General features: G+C 38.0%; 1 protein-coding gene across 2 annotated transcripts in view; it reads right to left on the minus strand.

Annotated features, from left to right (window-relative positions):
* The window catches only part of LOC148954039 (roundabout homolog 2-like), a 386,920-nt gene that overhangs the window by 20,074 nt on the left and 353,609 nt on the right, over nt 1–13,237 (minus strand). For both annotated transcript variants that reach the window (XM_089085754.1, XM_089085755.1), the window contains exon 15: nt 12,581–12,686. In XM_089085754.1, coding sequence (XP_088941880.1) covers nt 12,581–12,686 — 106 coding nt within the window. The remainder of the gene's footprint in view (nt 1–12,580; nt 12,687–13,237) is intronic.

Genomic DNA, 13,237 nt, shown 5'->3' on the forward strand with positions numbered 1-13,237 from the left:
TCTAAGAAAAAGGGGGTGGTTTTCCCCATAAGGGGTTCCTCAGTTGATTTGGTTATACACCGGGTTTGGTTGTTATACATGCCACCTAGTCAACCGAACACAATCGGTCATTTTAATCCTATCACTGACATTAGTAGAGTTCTGAGGGAGGGTAAGAAAAGGGGACTCGTTTCTACTGTCCAACATGCCTCTCTAGATTTTGGACTGAACTAAAGTTACAAAATCATATGAGGCATTGTAGCCGCCACGGCTACCAGACAGTGGAAACGGTTTCAGGGGATAGGGCCATTCTACGTTTCAAAAATTTTCAGAATAACCTTCTCCAGTGCAACAAAATATCTTTGGACTGTGAGGCTAAGCTGGTGGAGGTGAATGACCCCCAATATCCAAACCGAGTCAAAGAACATCAGGCTATTGCAGTGTCCTATGCCCACGCGCAAAGAGACAGTTCTAACACCCTGCGGTTGTTAGAAATAGTTGAAACATTGGATGAGCGGGAGTGCATGGTCAAGGCATTGACTAAACTGATTGACACGGCTAATGGTGCTATTTCTCGTTTGAGAAATACGAATTATCCAATGGTGCTGTCTGCAGTGGATCGTCACGCGATTAATAATAAAAAAATTTGTTGGGTTTTTAAGGGGTTGTTTGTAGTGGTGTATAAGGGGACAAACGGGAAACGAGGGGGGAGGGGGAAAGTCAGAGAGCATGATCACTGGTGGCAGGACCTCTCCCCGGCCCCTCGTAAGTGGAGAGGAGGGGCGCAGCAATCGTGTAACTTAAATGTTAGCCAACAGTTTTTTATCCCAGTTTTTATTCATAACTCCAATTATGACTTAAAATTTATTTTACCGGCACTGGCACGTATGCATAGGAAAGAAGGGGGAGTAGATTGTCCATGGGTAAATAGTTCATTTATCTACAACATAATTCCCAAATCAGCTGAGAAGTTATTGCTTCTCGAACTGAAATGGCAGGCAGTGGATAATGGGCATACGTGTTGGAATAAAATCAGGTTTTTAGATTCTTTTAGTTTTTTCCCCAAGGCATTAAGTCAATTGATTCATGTGCAAAAAAGCGACAAGTTTGATAGCTTTCCCTTGCTTAAACAGCACTTTACAGACAGTGAAATGTATGACCTGTTGACCTGCAAAGGTATATATGCATACGATTATTACTGTTCTGGCGCACGCTTAAGCGAGGAGAAACAACCTCCAATTGAAGCTTTTTACAATTCACTGACCAACAGTGTATGCGTTGCCGCGGATTTTGTGTGTGCTCACACGCTGGGTTCCAAGGAGAGTTGTAAAAATGGTTATGAGTATTATAGACTTTACTTCGCTTCTGACGTTTTAGCTCTGTTGGATACACTCTGTTAGAACAGAAACCTGATCCATTCAGACATCGGGTTAAACAGTAGTTCCTATTTTTTCGCCCGCCATGTAGTGATGGATTTAATTTTAAAAATTAGCAGGGAGGAAAGAGGCCTAATCACCGACGTAGATCAGCACTTTTGTGTAGCGCGTTCAATGAGGGGGGGTATGTTTTTCATGGGGACCGTGTCTTATCAACCGATCCGAGCGGACAAAGCACCGGTGCAAAGTCAAATGCAGTGTTCTTGGACATGAACTCATTGTACCCCTCGGCAATGTCACACTACTCTTTGCCATGTGGGAACTATCAATGGCTTGAGAATCCTTATGAGTTCCCCGACATTACCATCGTCGAGGACAATGGGCCACAAGGATGGTTCTTTGAAGTTGATGGTCACATTCCGCTGGCGCTTCACGACTCAGTCAAAGATTTTGTCTTTCCCTGTATCAATCGACCGGTGACCAGGGACTCTCTGAGTCCCTACAATCGTTCATTGGTTGTGGATATGGGGATGCACTGGACTCCCTCCAAACAGAAACTGATTGCTGATTTGGACCCTAAAGAGAATATCGTTGTTCACCATGTGCTTTTGCACTGGATGGTGAGCAACGGTTTCAAGATCACCAAAATACACACGGTCCTGCAGTTCAATCAGCAACCCTACTTGAAAACGTTTATCGACACCTTTGTCGATAAACGCTATAAGGCCAATTCAAAGGTGGAGAAGGAAATGTATAAGCTCATCCTAAATCCAACGTTTGGCAAAATGTGTGAAAGCGTACGGAACAGATCTCGCTGCGACGTCATGACTGACCCTCTAGAGTGGGCACGAATTATTGCCGACCCCAATTTTACCTCATTCACGAGCATAGAGCCCGGCATGGTTCTTCTACACAGGAAAAAGCGAAATGTAGTACTGAACAAGAATATTGCAGGCGGCAGTTCAGTACTCGAAATTTCAAAAAAGCTCATGTTGTCTTTATTTTACAATTTGTGCAAGTTGCAATGGCAACGGGAGGGGGAGGTTCAAGTTTACTATGGTGATACAGATTCTCTGCTGTTAAAGGTAAATGGGAGAGAAGGGTATTTATTGGGTGATTTGCAAAATGGGGGACACATCAGCTCGTGAATGGATTTCACCAACTGCAATCTATCCCTCTACCTCGAGCTGGTGAAAAGTCAATCCCCCAACCAATTATTAATGGTAACATAAGAGACGGGGAGGGATGTGATAGCCAGGGGGATGGTCCCTGGTCCCAAAGTTTAGTGCGTGGAAACTCAGAGTGGGGAAGATAAGAAGGCGTGTAAAGGGGTGCCAATAAACTTTGTAAAGAGCAATTTCAACAGGAGTGTGTACAGAGATTGTGTAGAAAGTAGCCTAGTGCCGAGAGCACAAGTGCTTGCAATTCACTCTCTACAGTATAGAAATTATACTGTGAGAGTGGAAAAGAATGCAATGTCGTGTATATCCGACAAGGTCTATGTACTTGAGAATGGTGTGAGTGTCCTACCCCACGGCCACTACAGTATTTCAGATCGAGTTGAATGCCTAGACTATTACAATCAACTTGGTCTGGATAAACTAACCTAATCTGACTAACCACCACCCCAACCTTTCATAATTTAGCCTAACCAACTAACTAACCCAACCCCTAACCTGTAGCAGTGACGGCACCTATTGTTTTTTCACCCCGCGGTTCCCGGGGGGAGGGGTCCTTGCCCGCGGCCGCCCAGGGGGGGGGGTCCCGCCCGCGGCCGGCCGGCCTTCGCCCCCGCGGCCCCCGGGGGGGGGACCCACACCTTTAAATTCACCATAATCATGTTCAACTGTGCTATTGTTCCAAGTGTGTGTGTGTGTATTTTCTGTTGTACAAAAAGTGTCAGGTATAGAAAAGTGTTTAAGTTGACAAAAAGTGTTGTATAGAAAAGTGTTGTACAAAAAGTGTTTTTTATTGTACATAAAGTGTTGTATAAAGACAAAAAGACAAAAAGTGCTTTATTATAAAGTGTTATCGTTGCAGTTCATGTTAAACAAATAGAGTTTTCATTTTGACCATGAAATTTTCTCACGTTGAACAAGTGTTATTATTTTTATCGTTGTTCATGTTGAACAAATATTTTCATGCAGTGTCGAAATAAATGCTGCCATGAAATATTGTTTTTGTTGTTCTTGAATAGATAGATCTATGGGCAAATTACTACTTATTCATTGAGCACATATGATTTACAGTTAGTTGTAGTCCGACTGTTGTCCCCAACATCATTTATCAATTTAAAACACACTTCAGATCGTTTCTATGTGGTCCCTCAATGTCAGGGAAAACAGCGCTTTTAACTAAAATATTTCAAAATTACGATAAAATGTTTTTGGAAAAACCAAAAAAAATCTACTATTTCTATAGTATTTGGCAGGAGTCCTATGACAAAATAAAAGCTATTGAAACATACATAACAATACAATTCATAAAGGTCCTTGATATTATCAGTAGTATTGAACCGAACTCGTGGCTGATCATTTACGATTTTGATGAATCCTTTGAACAGTTCTCACAGGAAATGCTACAACTGTTCACTGTTGGCTCCCACCATGAACATATTTCCATTAACCTGGTTCTACACAATCTGTTTCATCAGAGTAAATGTATGCGAACCCTTGCTTTGAATTGCACTGTCTATATTATCTATCGAGTCGTTCGTGATTCTAGCTCGCTCATAACTCTCAATAAACAGATATACCCCGGCGCCCCAAAATTTATATTGTCGGCGTACACTCAGGCGACTAGCAAGCCCTATGGTTACATTTTGTTGGATCTTAATCAGAGCACGCCCGAGGATCTACGTGTAGTCACCGACATTTTCAACAATGAAATTACAGTATATCTTCCGGTGAACAGTAGAAAAGACTATCAGTCGCCATTATGACACTGAAGAAACTACACGAACAACGGCATCTGTTTTCTGTTTTAAGCACTTCAAAACCATTGCTTAGGAAGGCTATACGCAAACATGGGGTTGACAATGATTTCATTAATCTAATATCTGAACTTTGTTTAAATTTAACTGAGGGCAATTTTCAACTGTCATAAGTTTTTATACAACAGAAAACCCAACATCATTCAACTATCGGTGCATGGAACTTAAAAAACAAGGGAAAAAAATTTAAAAGAACAAGGTTCCTTCAGGCGTGTGTTAGCTTTTTCAGAATTTTGCTACCAATAACTGCAGAACTTGTAAACAGTTTTCTCTAGTGAAAGAGACTGGCAAAACCCTATAAATTGACACCATTTGAACTTGTCCTCTCGCCCATCGAACATTTTGAAGACAATCTAAGCAAATTCATTAATGATGAGAATATTGCCGATGACAAAAAACTGCTTTTACTTCAAGATGCATTGCGACGTGTGGACAAACATAAACCATATTGTGAGAGACCTGTCGCCGATCCCTCTAAACAGGAAACATCTCCTCAAGATTCTGCAGCACTGCAATCAAAGGAGAAGGAATTGAATTCAATTGTATTGAAAATTGGAAACCTATTGCCTTTGACCTATCGAGAACAGAGTAAAAGAGTATTATCATATCTCATGTTGGAAACTGGCAATCAAGTTCAAGTCGAGAGCACAGGGAAACGAATTATAATTCAGGGAAAAAGTTATAATCTAGTTGATTTAATTTGTGATGTGGTGACGAATCGTAAAGGACTTTTATCCTTTGACGATAAACTATACACCTTTCTGTGTGTATCAAACTTTCCCAAAAGTCTTATTGGCAATAAGCAAATTCTAAAGAAACTAAGAGAATATAGTCCTCCAACAACACCATTTAAAAAAGAAGAAGAAGATTCAATATTTGAAGATACTATCAGCAGCAGCAATGAATTTACAAACTAGGTGACTGCTATTCAACCGCGAATACAATCTGATTCACTCACCAGGTGCGTATAAGAGGGGTAGACATTACACTACATTTCTATGTTTAAACTGGATGATGTTCTGAAAGGTTTTCACGACAATATTGGTGAGGTGGGAAGTTTAAGTTCTCCCAAAACTCTTTCCAAAGCTGTCTCTGGCAGCACCACATTGAAAAAAGCAAAAGAGTATCTAGAAAATGAACCGAGTTACACACTACATCGGAATCACAGGCTTCGCAGTAAACAATATCGACAAACTAAAGCCTTTTTCCCTCTGCATATAATGCAAACGGATCTTTTAACTTTAGACGCACTTCAACAACGTCACAATGCCCCCTACAAATATGTTCGGGTGTCAATCAGGGTATTTAGCCGATATGCCTACACCCGTCTACGACAATCAAAGAGATGTATCTAAGTTGCTCGGGGTATTGGGAGAATTCTAGAAAAGGCTTCGTGTAGAAAACTTCAATTATATCGCGGTAGTGAATTTGTTAATTACTATGTTCAAAAGGTTCTTTTGAAATATAATACAACACATTATCATAGTCAGAGTCCGATAAAGGCTGCATTGGCTTAACTATTAATAAGAACGATTCGTCTATTAATTTCAATATATTGCACATTGAAAAATACATCGGATTTTATTCATGATTTAGATAAAATCATGTTGATTTATAATCAACGACCCCATCGATCTCTGTCCAACTCTACACCAACTGATGTTCACTACAATGAAAATACATTTGATACTTTTCTAAATCAATACTCCAATGGTGAAAAAGAGAAGAAAAAGGAATTCAATGTTGGTGATACTGTTCGAATTAATAGAACCAACAATAATTTTGAAAAGGGGAATTATTTATGGAGCACCGAACTTTTTAAAGTGTCTAAAATCCTAGACACCATACCCATAACTTATCGACTGCAAGACACCAAAGATGATGAGATTCTCGGCGGTTTTTATGAATATGAAATGCAAAAAGTTAGAAACACTAGTGAAATTTATCAAATTGAAAAGATATTAAAGAGTCGTACACGCCATTGTAAGAAACAGTTGATTGTTCGCTGGCTAGGATACAACTCTGATTTTGATTCTTGGGTCAGTGCTGAAGACATTAACAATGCCCAATGATTTCTATGTGACTTTCATGTCCAACGTTTCTGATCCTCTCTACAATGATCTGAATAAAACAAGTGATTTTTGGACGAAACTCTCCCCCAACATCAAATTCGACGGAAAGTATGAAGTGGCTCTTGTCGATTGTATTCTCAAAAATACATAGGACATCCTGAGAAAAGATCGTAAATATGAAATAAAAATTAGACCCTATGATTGGCCACCACCACCAGATGATTAAGAACAAATTCAAAAAATAAATTGGATGGATAATTCAGGTGTTGCAGTACCATCTGAGGAACTCACCTGTATGAATAATTTATCTCGTTACATTAATTAAAGAATGTCCGCTCGAACAAAGGTTGCTTTTTATTTCAACTATTCACAGTAGGAGGGCAATATCTGTAGTAGTTCACCTATTAGCAGTGAAAAGGTTATTCTCAATGATAGCCTAAAGGATATTCTTGGCTTTAAGCTCAATATAATCAATGGTAAAAGTGCCGGAAACACTAATTTCATTTTCGCTGACTACCCGCCTGCCTTCACCACAGACACTTGTATATTTCTCTATGCTTCATTTGTGGAAACATCTCGGGTTCGTAATTCAAATGTTCCCCTCCTACGAGTTCTTGAACAAAAAACCAATCAAGAACATATTCACCACTACAATATAAAGCATCTTCAGTATATTCCCGTAAAAACTTCCTATTTGGAACTCTGTCAGTTAACACTAAGAACCAAATTGGGCGATCCAATAGCAATTTCAAAAGGGTTGGCTGTGATTACATAACATTTTCGACCCATCATTCAACAGCAAGATGTCTAATAAAAAAGTGGTATTCACTTGTCCTGATATTGACTGCTATGTTAATACTCTTGGTCCAAGACAACAGGGCAATGGAATGGAATATTACAGAGGTTACTCGTCAATGTCTGGCTAAGGTTTTGGCAGTTGGTTTGCTAAGCTGTTTCGCTCTTCACTACCACTGGCTAGAAAATATCTTATACCGCCTGTGACAGATTTTGCGTCCTCTGCACTATACGATTGGGGCTCTGGCAAGGATTTTAAAAAAAGTGCTTCGGAAAATCTTAGGTCCAGCGCACGATCCCTTGGCGAGAAATTAAAACAAAATGGTAAAGGCTTAAAAAGGTCAAGAAACAATGCATCCCTCATCAGTCTCTACTCAGGTCGGAAACGTAATATATCCCTTTTGTCAAAGAAAAGAAGGAAAAAGCCGACACGTAGCGTAGCCAGAAGTCCCAGGAAGAAAATTGTCAGATCGAAACTAGATTTCTTCTCCTAAAATGTCCTACCTACCGCATAAGGATTCTCAAACTTCAATCACCTCCTCATTGAATCTATTCAATGCTGAAAATGTTGATGTGAGTGTCAAGCATGGATACTATGAACAATTTTATCCACAACAACCCCTCTCCGATAATATCCACTTTCAAATTTATTCCAATGAAGACTACTTTATGGACTTATCTTCAACATTTATAGATTTGCAAATGAAAGTCTGGAAATCTGATAATACAATGCCGATTCGGGCCGATGGAATATCCTATGAAAATTGTATACTACATAATTTATTTCGTCAAATTACTGTCTACATCAATGGCACGCTGGTGAGCACATGCAACAATCTCTCAAATTATACAAGCTATAACCAATTCATGCTGATGACACCGAAGTCATACAAGGAATTGAGAGGCACCTCCAATGGATATGAATACATTACTAATACTGAAAGTACATATGCACTTAAAAATGCTACAACTATTGAATTACTTCTAGTTGGAAAAATATATCATGAAATATTTAATATACCCCAATGGCTGCCGCCCAATGTTAAAGTGGATATAAAATTGACGCTTGCACCCTCCAATTTCATATTGAGAAAAGAACTTGCTGGCAATCCCGATGTAAGTCTCTCCCTCACCTCGGCAATACTTCATGTACGCAAACAACAGGTTATGAGTTCTGTTGCATTGGCCGTGGAAAAACTGAGAGCCAATGGCAACAATATTAAACTACTTGTTCCTCATACAATCACCAATCAGCGTCATATTGCAATGGGGTCACGCACCTTCACCGATTTATCCTTTATCAATGGTGAAATCCCTTCGAAATTGGCGTTGGCATTTGTAAAAAGCGCTAGTGCAATAGGATCATTGACTGAATGCCCACATAAATTCGAGATGTTTGGACTTTCATCTCTTGTGTGCAAAGTAAACGGCATCCCACTTTACAATCTATCTTTTAATAGATCCTATAGAACATTGTACGAGTTGACCATGCAAACCCTATATCATGATTCTCAACTGTTTGAAAATGGTATAACCGAAGATATGTTTGCTAAAACACATGGTATCATTGTACTGGATTTGTCGGGTACACAGGATATGAGTATAGTACGTACGGGGAGTGTGCGTTTAGAGCGTACATTTGCCGACCTATTGGCTGAGAGTATTGCCCTAATCTCACTAAATCAATATGAAACCTATTGGGAAATCACTCCCGAAGGCAGTGTTCTACTAGACTTGGCGCCATGAACACCAGTCAAATAATCAATTAATTTAATATGGACCCCTACATGTCCCAGTACAAATCCTATTGTCTGCCCTCGGACTTTCTTGGAAAAATTCAACGTGTCAACAATAACTTGATTATTGTTAATAGAAGTCTGTCGACTGTGCTGACGGGTCAATGGCTGTGCATCTTTCAAACAATGAAGACGATTGAATTTTTTGATCCTCTTGGTCTACCCTATACATTCTACATACCCCACATCAGCAACTATGTTGATAGCAGTGGGAAAACTATTATTCAAAATCGGAAGAGAGTGTGTGAACTAACGACCACCAACCCCGGTTCCCATGTGCTACTCTATGGTGTATTGAGATGCTGCGGCTATAATCACAAGCAGTTTCACACCATTTATATATAAAATTCATGCCTGAATGTCTACCTAGTGTACAATCTACTCTCAGAAATCTCCAGTAGTTATTTTAGTGCACAAGGAGTAAAATGACAAAAAAATGTTTGTTAATTTGTTTATTAATAAAATGTATATATATATGCAGCAACTTATTCCAATCTATACTTTTATATATATTCATATTTGATGTATATACAAGTATCAAAAAAAACTAATGCCGGTAATTAAGTTGGATTCACTCTATATTGATCTTGATTGACTGCAAAGTCAGGGTCACATGTTCTACAGTACAATGTAACTTCACTCTTGTCATATCTCTTTGTATAGTCAATGATACTATTTGCATTCATATTATGAAATTCACGAGTTTCAATCTGTCTATTTGAAGCAATATCACATACAATGTTTTCAAATTGTGAATCACATTCGGTAACTGCCAAATAAAAATCACTTGTTTTATTGTCATAGTAGGTAGTGTCATCACAACGATGACGTAGAAACCAAATTGTCTTGTTACTCCAACAGTTGAATCGTAGACCAGATTCCTCTTCCCAGAATAATTTAAATCCGCGACGATACCATTCTCGTAGAAATAAACTAAAATCACGTTTGGGATTCTTTCCAATCATAGCGGGGTAAGTATTCTCCCACTGATCGCTTTTATCATAATGGCAATTGGAACATAGGTGGCCTCTATGATGAGAGTCACACACCTCCTCAAGACATGAATTACATCCTTTAATTTGTACTGCATAGTCTCTATGTAATTTACAAGGATTACATAATTTACACTTTTCACTATAGTCATCAATAATTGTACAAGTCTCACATTGATTCCAACTGCCAAGAGTGTACATGCACAATGGACATATATAGAACATTTTTCGGTTTCCGATGTCAACTCACTCACAGCTAAAACGAAACTGATCCTCTTCGTTCGATAAATTCAACAAGAGGGAAATGGGGGAGAGAGGAGTAACTCTGTGACGTTACCTCTTTCGAATGATGGGGGAGCCATCTACATTGAATCCATTGGCAATGTTTTCAAAAGTATATCCACAATATGATTCTGCCTTGTTCCAATTAATATATCAATAAATTGGCTATAAGCATTTGAATCACATTTTAAAAGTTTCATACAATAGTCCAATGGGGGAGAATCACTCCTCATTATATTGTCAAGTGTTCCCCGACAAGAGAATATCCTGCGTTTAAGAGATAACTCGAGAAAATCATCATCCAAAATCAAATGTTTTTCCATAAACACTAGATTTTATCTAATTCTCTCTTTCTCAAATTCATTCATTTTTCAATCCTTTCACTCTGACTGCTGACTCTAGACTGACCCTGATTCTTTAGCCCTAACCAGAAAAGAAAGGGAACATTTTCGATTTCGAAACAATTTTATTTAATAACTACAACAACAACAACAATAATACAGAGCATGTGCAATTAACGATACTGTTTATTGTCTTCAATATGTTTCACCAATGCACTTAAAGCCCATTGAAGTCTATTCACATGTGCTATATCAACTTTAGCGGCGAAACATAATTGATCCTCCATTTAAAATTTGCTCAAGGATATTACATATCTTGCATATACTGTATCCCATTCCAGACAAAGCCGCGATCCTTTCGTAATTTCCACCGCAATGTTTGGTGCTCTTGTACTATTATCATCAACTCCACTATCAACTTCTAATAGGGTAAACATTCCACTCGCCATTGTCAACACACACAAATATATATCCAAATGAGTAAAGTCAAAACTGTTCTTCTTCTCACTGCTTTGAATTCTATTCACAGACTTATAAAACTATAGCAAAAATACCGTTCCTTATATTCCCACTGCCGCTAATATGTAAGCACGCCTCTGATTAGCTGAGAAGGAGGATGTATCCGACTCGAGGATTGGCTGAGAAGGACACACTTGATCAAATATTTTCGGGAATGTCATAACATTTGGGCGAGAGCAACAACATCCAATACTATTTCTGGATCATCCATAAAACAGACATGAAAAACATCAAATAAATCGAACAACACACATAACCATCCATGAAACAGACATGAATTGCTGTTGACATCCATAAATGTGACAAACTTCCTGTTTTTTCATTCTAACTGACAAAATCCATATAACCATCCATAAATGTGACATAATTCCTGTTTTTCAAATTCTCACTGACAAAAACCATTAAACATCCATGAAAAACATCAAATAAATCGACCAACACACATAACCATCCATGAAAACATACATAAATGTGACAAAATTCCTGTTTTTCAAATTCTCATTGACAAAAACCATAAACCACGTGGTTCTCGTGCTCATATATGGTGTTAAAAAAAGTTGTAGGTGGCAGCAGGGGTGAGTCCTGGGGGCTTTAGGGTCACCTCTACTCTTATTATCTCACACCCGCCAAGATATCGTAAATAAGTTAGACAAAGATAATTTTGTAAAGTTTATTATGCATATGTTAAAAACCAAAAAAGGAAAAAAATAATTTGAAAAACAAAATTCTTCTAAAAGTATTAAAAAACCAAGTTGGAAGTTGAAACAAACAAAATTGCTTCTTTGCAGTTTTTGCAACACGCATTAAAAGTTTTTTTGAAGCACGCCTCAGTCTGAGGAGGTCACGCCACAACATCTGAATTTTACATCCCACGTGAGGCGAAAAAAACACCTGGCCCAGCTGCAAATACAAGTACGTTCCGTATCTGAAAAATTGGTTCAAATAAACTGACTCGTGATATGTCTTTATATTCGTAAAATTCTGTAAAAGTACCACAACTCTAGAAAAAAAAACATGTTTGAGTTTTTTAGAACAGCCGGCAAACCATGTAAAGAACGAGTCCTTTAGAATACTCAGTAAAGAATGAACCCCAGTTTTCAAATACATGATGAATAAACTGCGAAGCAAAAATGTTTGGTTCACTTTGAGTTTCAATTTAACTCTTTACTCCCTCAGAAAAACTGTTTTTCGGAAATATTGATCAAAGATCAATATTTCTACCAGATGTGAAATTTCACTCTACTTCCTTAAGCTGATAAATCATACAGATACACTGTCTGTTATAAAAAACACTGTCTATTAAAAGGATTTTATCCCTATTTGAACTTTTATTTACTTAAATTTAAGATTGTAAGTTTATCTTTAAATTATTTTGAAAACTGTTTCAGAAGATAGGCGAACTTAAAAACGTATGCATTAATCAGGCCTATTTTTACCTGTTGAATAGCTGCTACCATTGGAGTCGGGACTAACTATATCTGTCTCTCGGATTTGATGTGCAAATGGATAAACTGGTTTAATGATATCTGGTGCAAAAGAGTCCTAAAAAAGAATTATATAGGTCTAGTGGATAGCAAAGGCCGTGAAGATCACGGTGCAAGTGTATTTTTTATTAAAACGAGGTGCTACCTGCTAATATTTCAGACAAAAAGTTGATAATAACGAGAGAGAGAAGAGAGAGAGAGAAGAGAGAGAAGAAGAGAGAGAGAGAGAGAGAGAGAGAGAGAGAGAGAGAGAGAGAGAGAGAGAGAGAGAGAGAGAGAGAGAGAGAGAGAGAGTGAACATCAGAAGTTTAATAGTACACTGATTTACTAGGAAAAAAACAACAATGGGGGATTCTCTTTATTTTATTTCCCTTTGGGTCTTTCTTCTTCTTATTTAATTCATTTAAACTTTATTTTTTACTTTGTGTTTTTGTGTGTTATTTTTTTTAAGTTAAGAGTTTTCAGAAATTCCTAGAGGATCCATAATTAAAGAGTACTATAAAGAAAAAGCAAAGAAAGACAGCTCTACCTGTTGTAGTTCTTTAATAGTATCTAAAAACAAGCGTGAAATCCAAATAACTTTAATAAAATTAATATCTAAAAATTGGC

This window comes from Artemia sp. Qi Xiang Cuo, chromosome 3, assembly GCF_049724085.1.
Source record: "Artemia sp. Qi Xiang Cuo chromosome 3, ASM4972408v1, whole genome shotgun sequence".
Classification (NCBI taxonomy): domain Eukaryota; kingdom Metazoa; phylum Arthropoda; class Branchiopoda; order Anostraca; family Artemiidae; genus Artemia; species Artemia sp. Qi Xiang Cuo.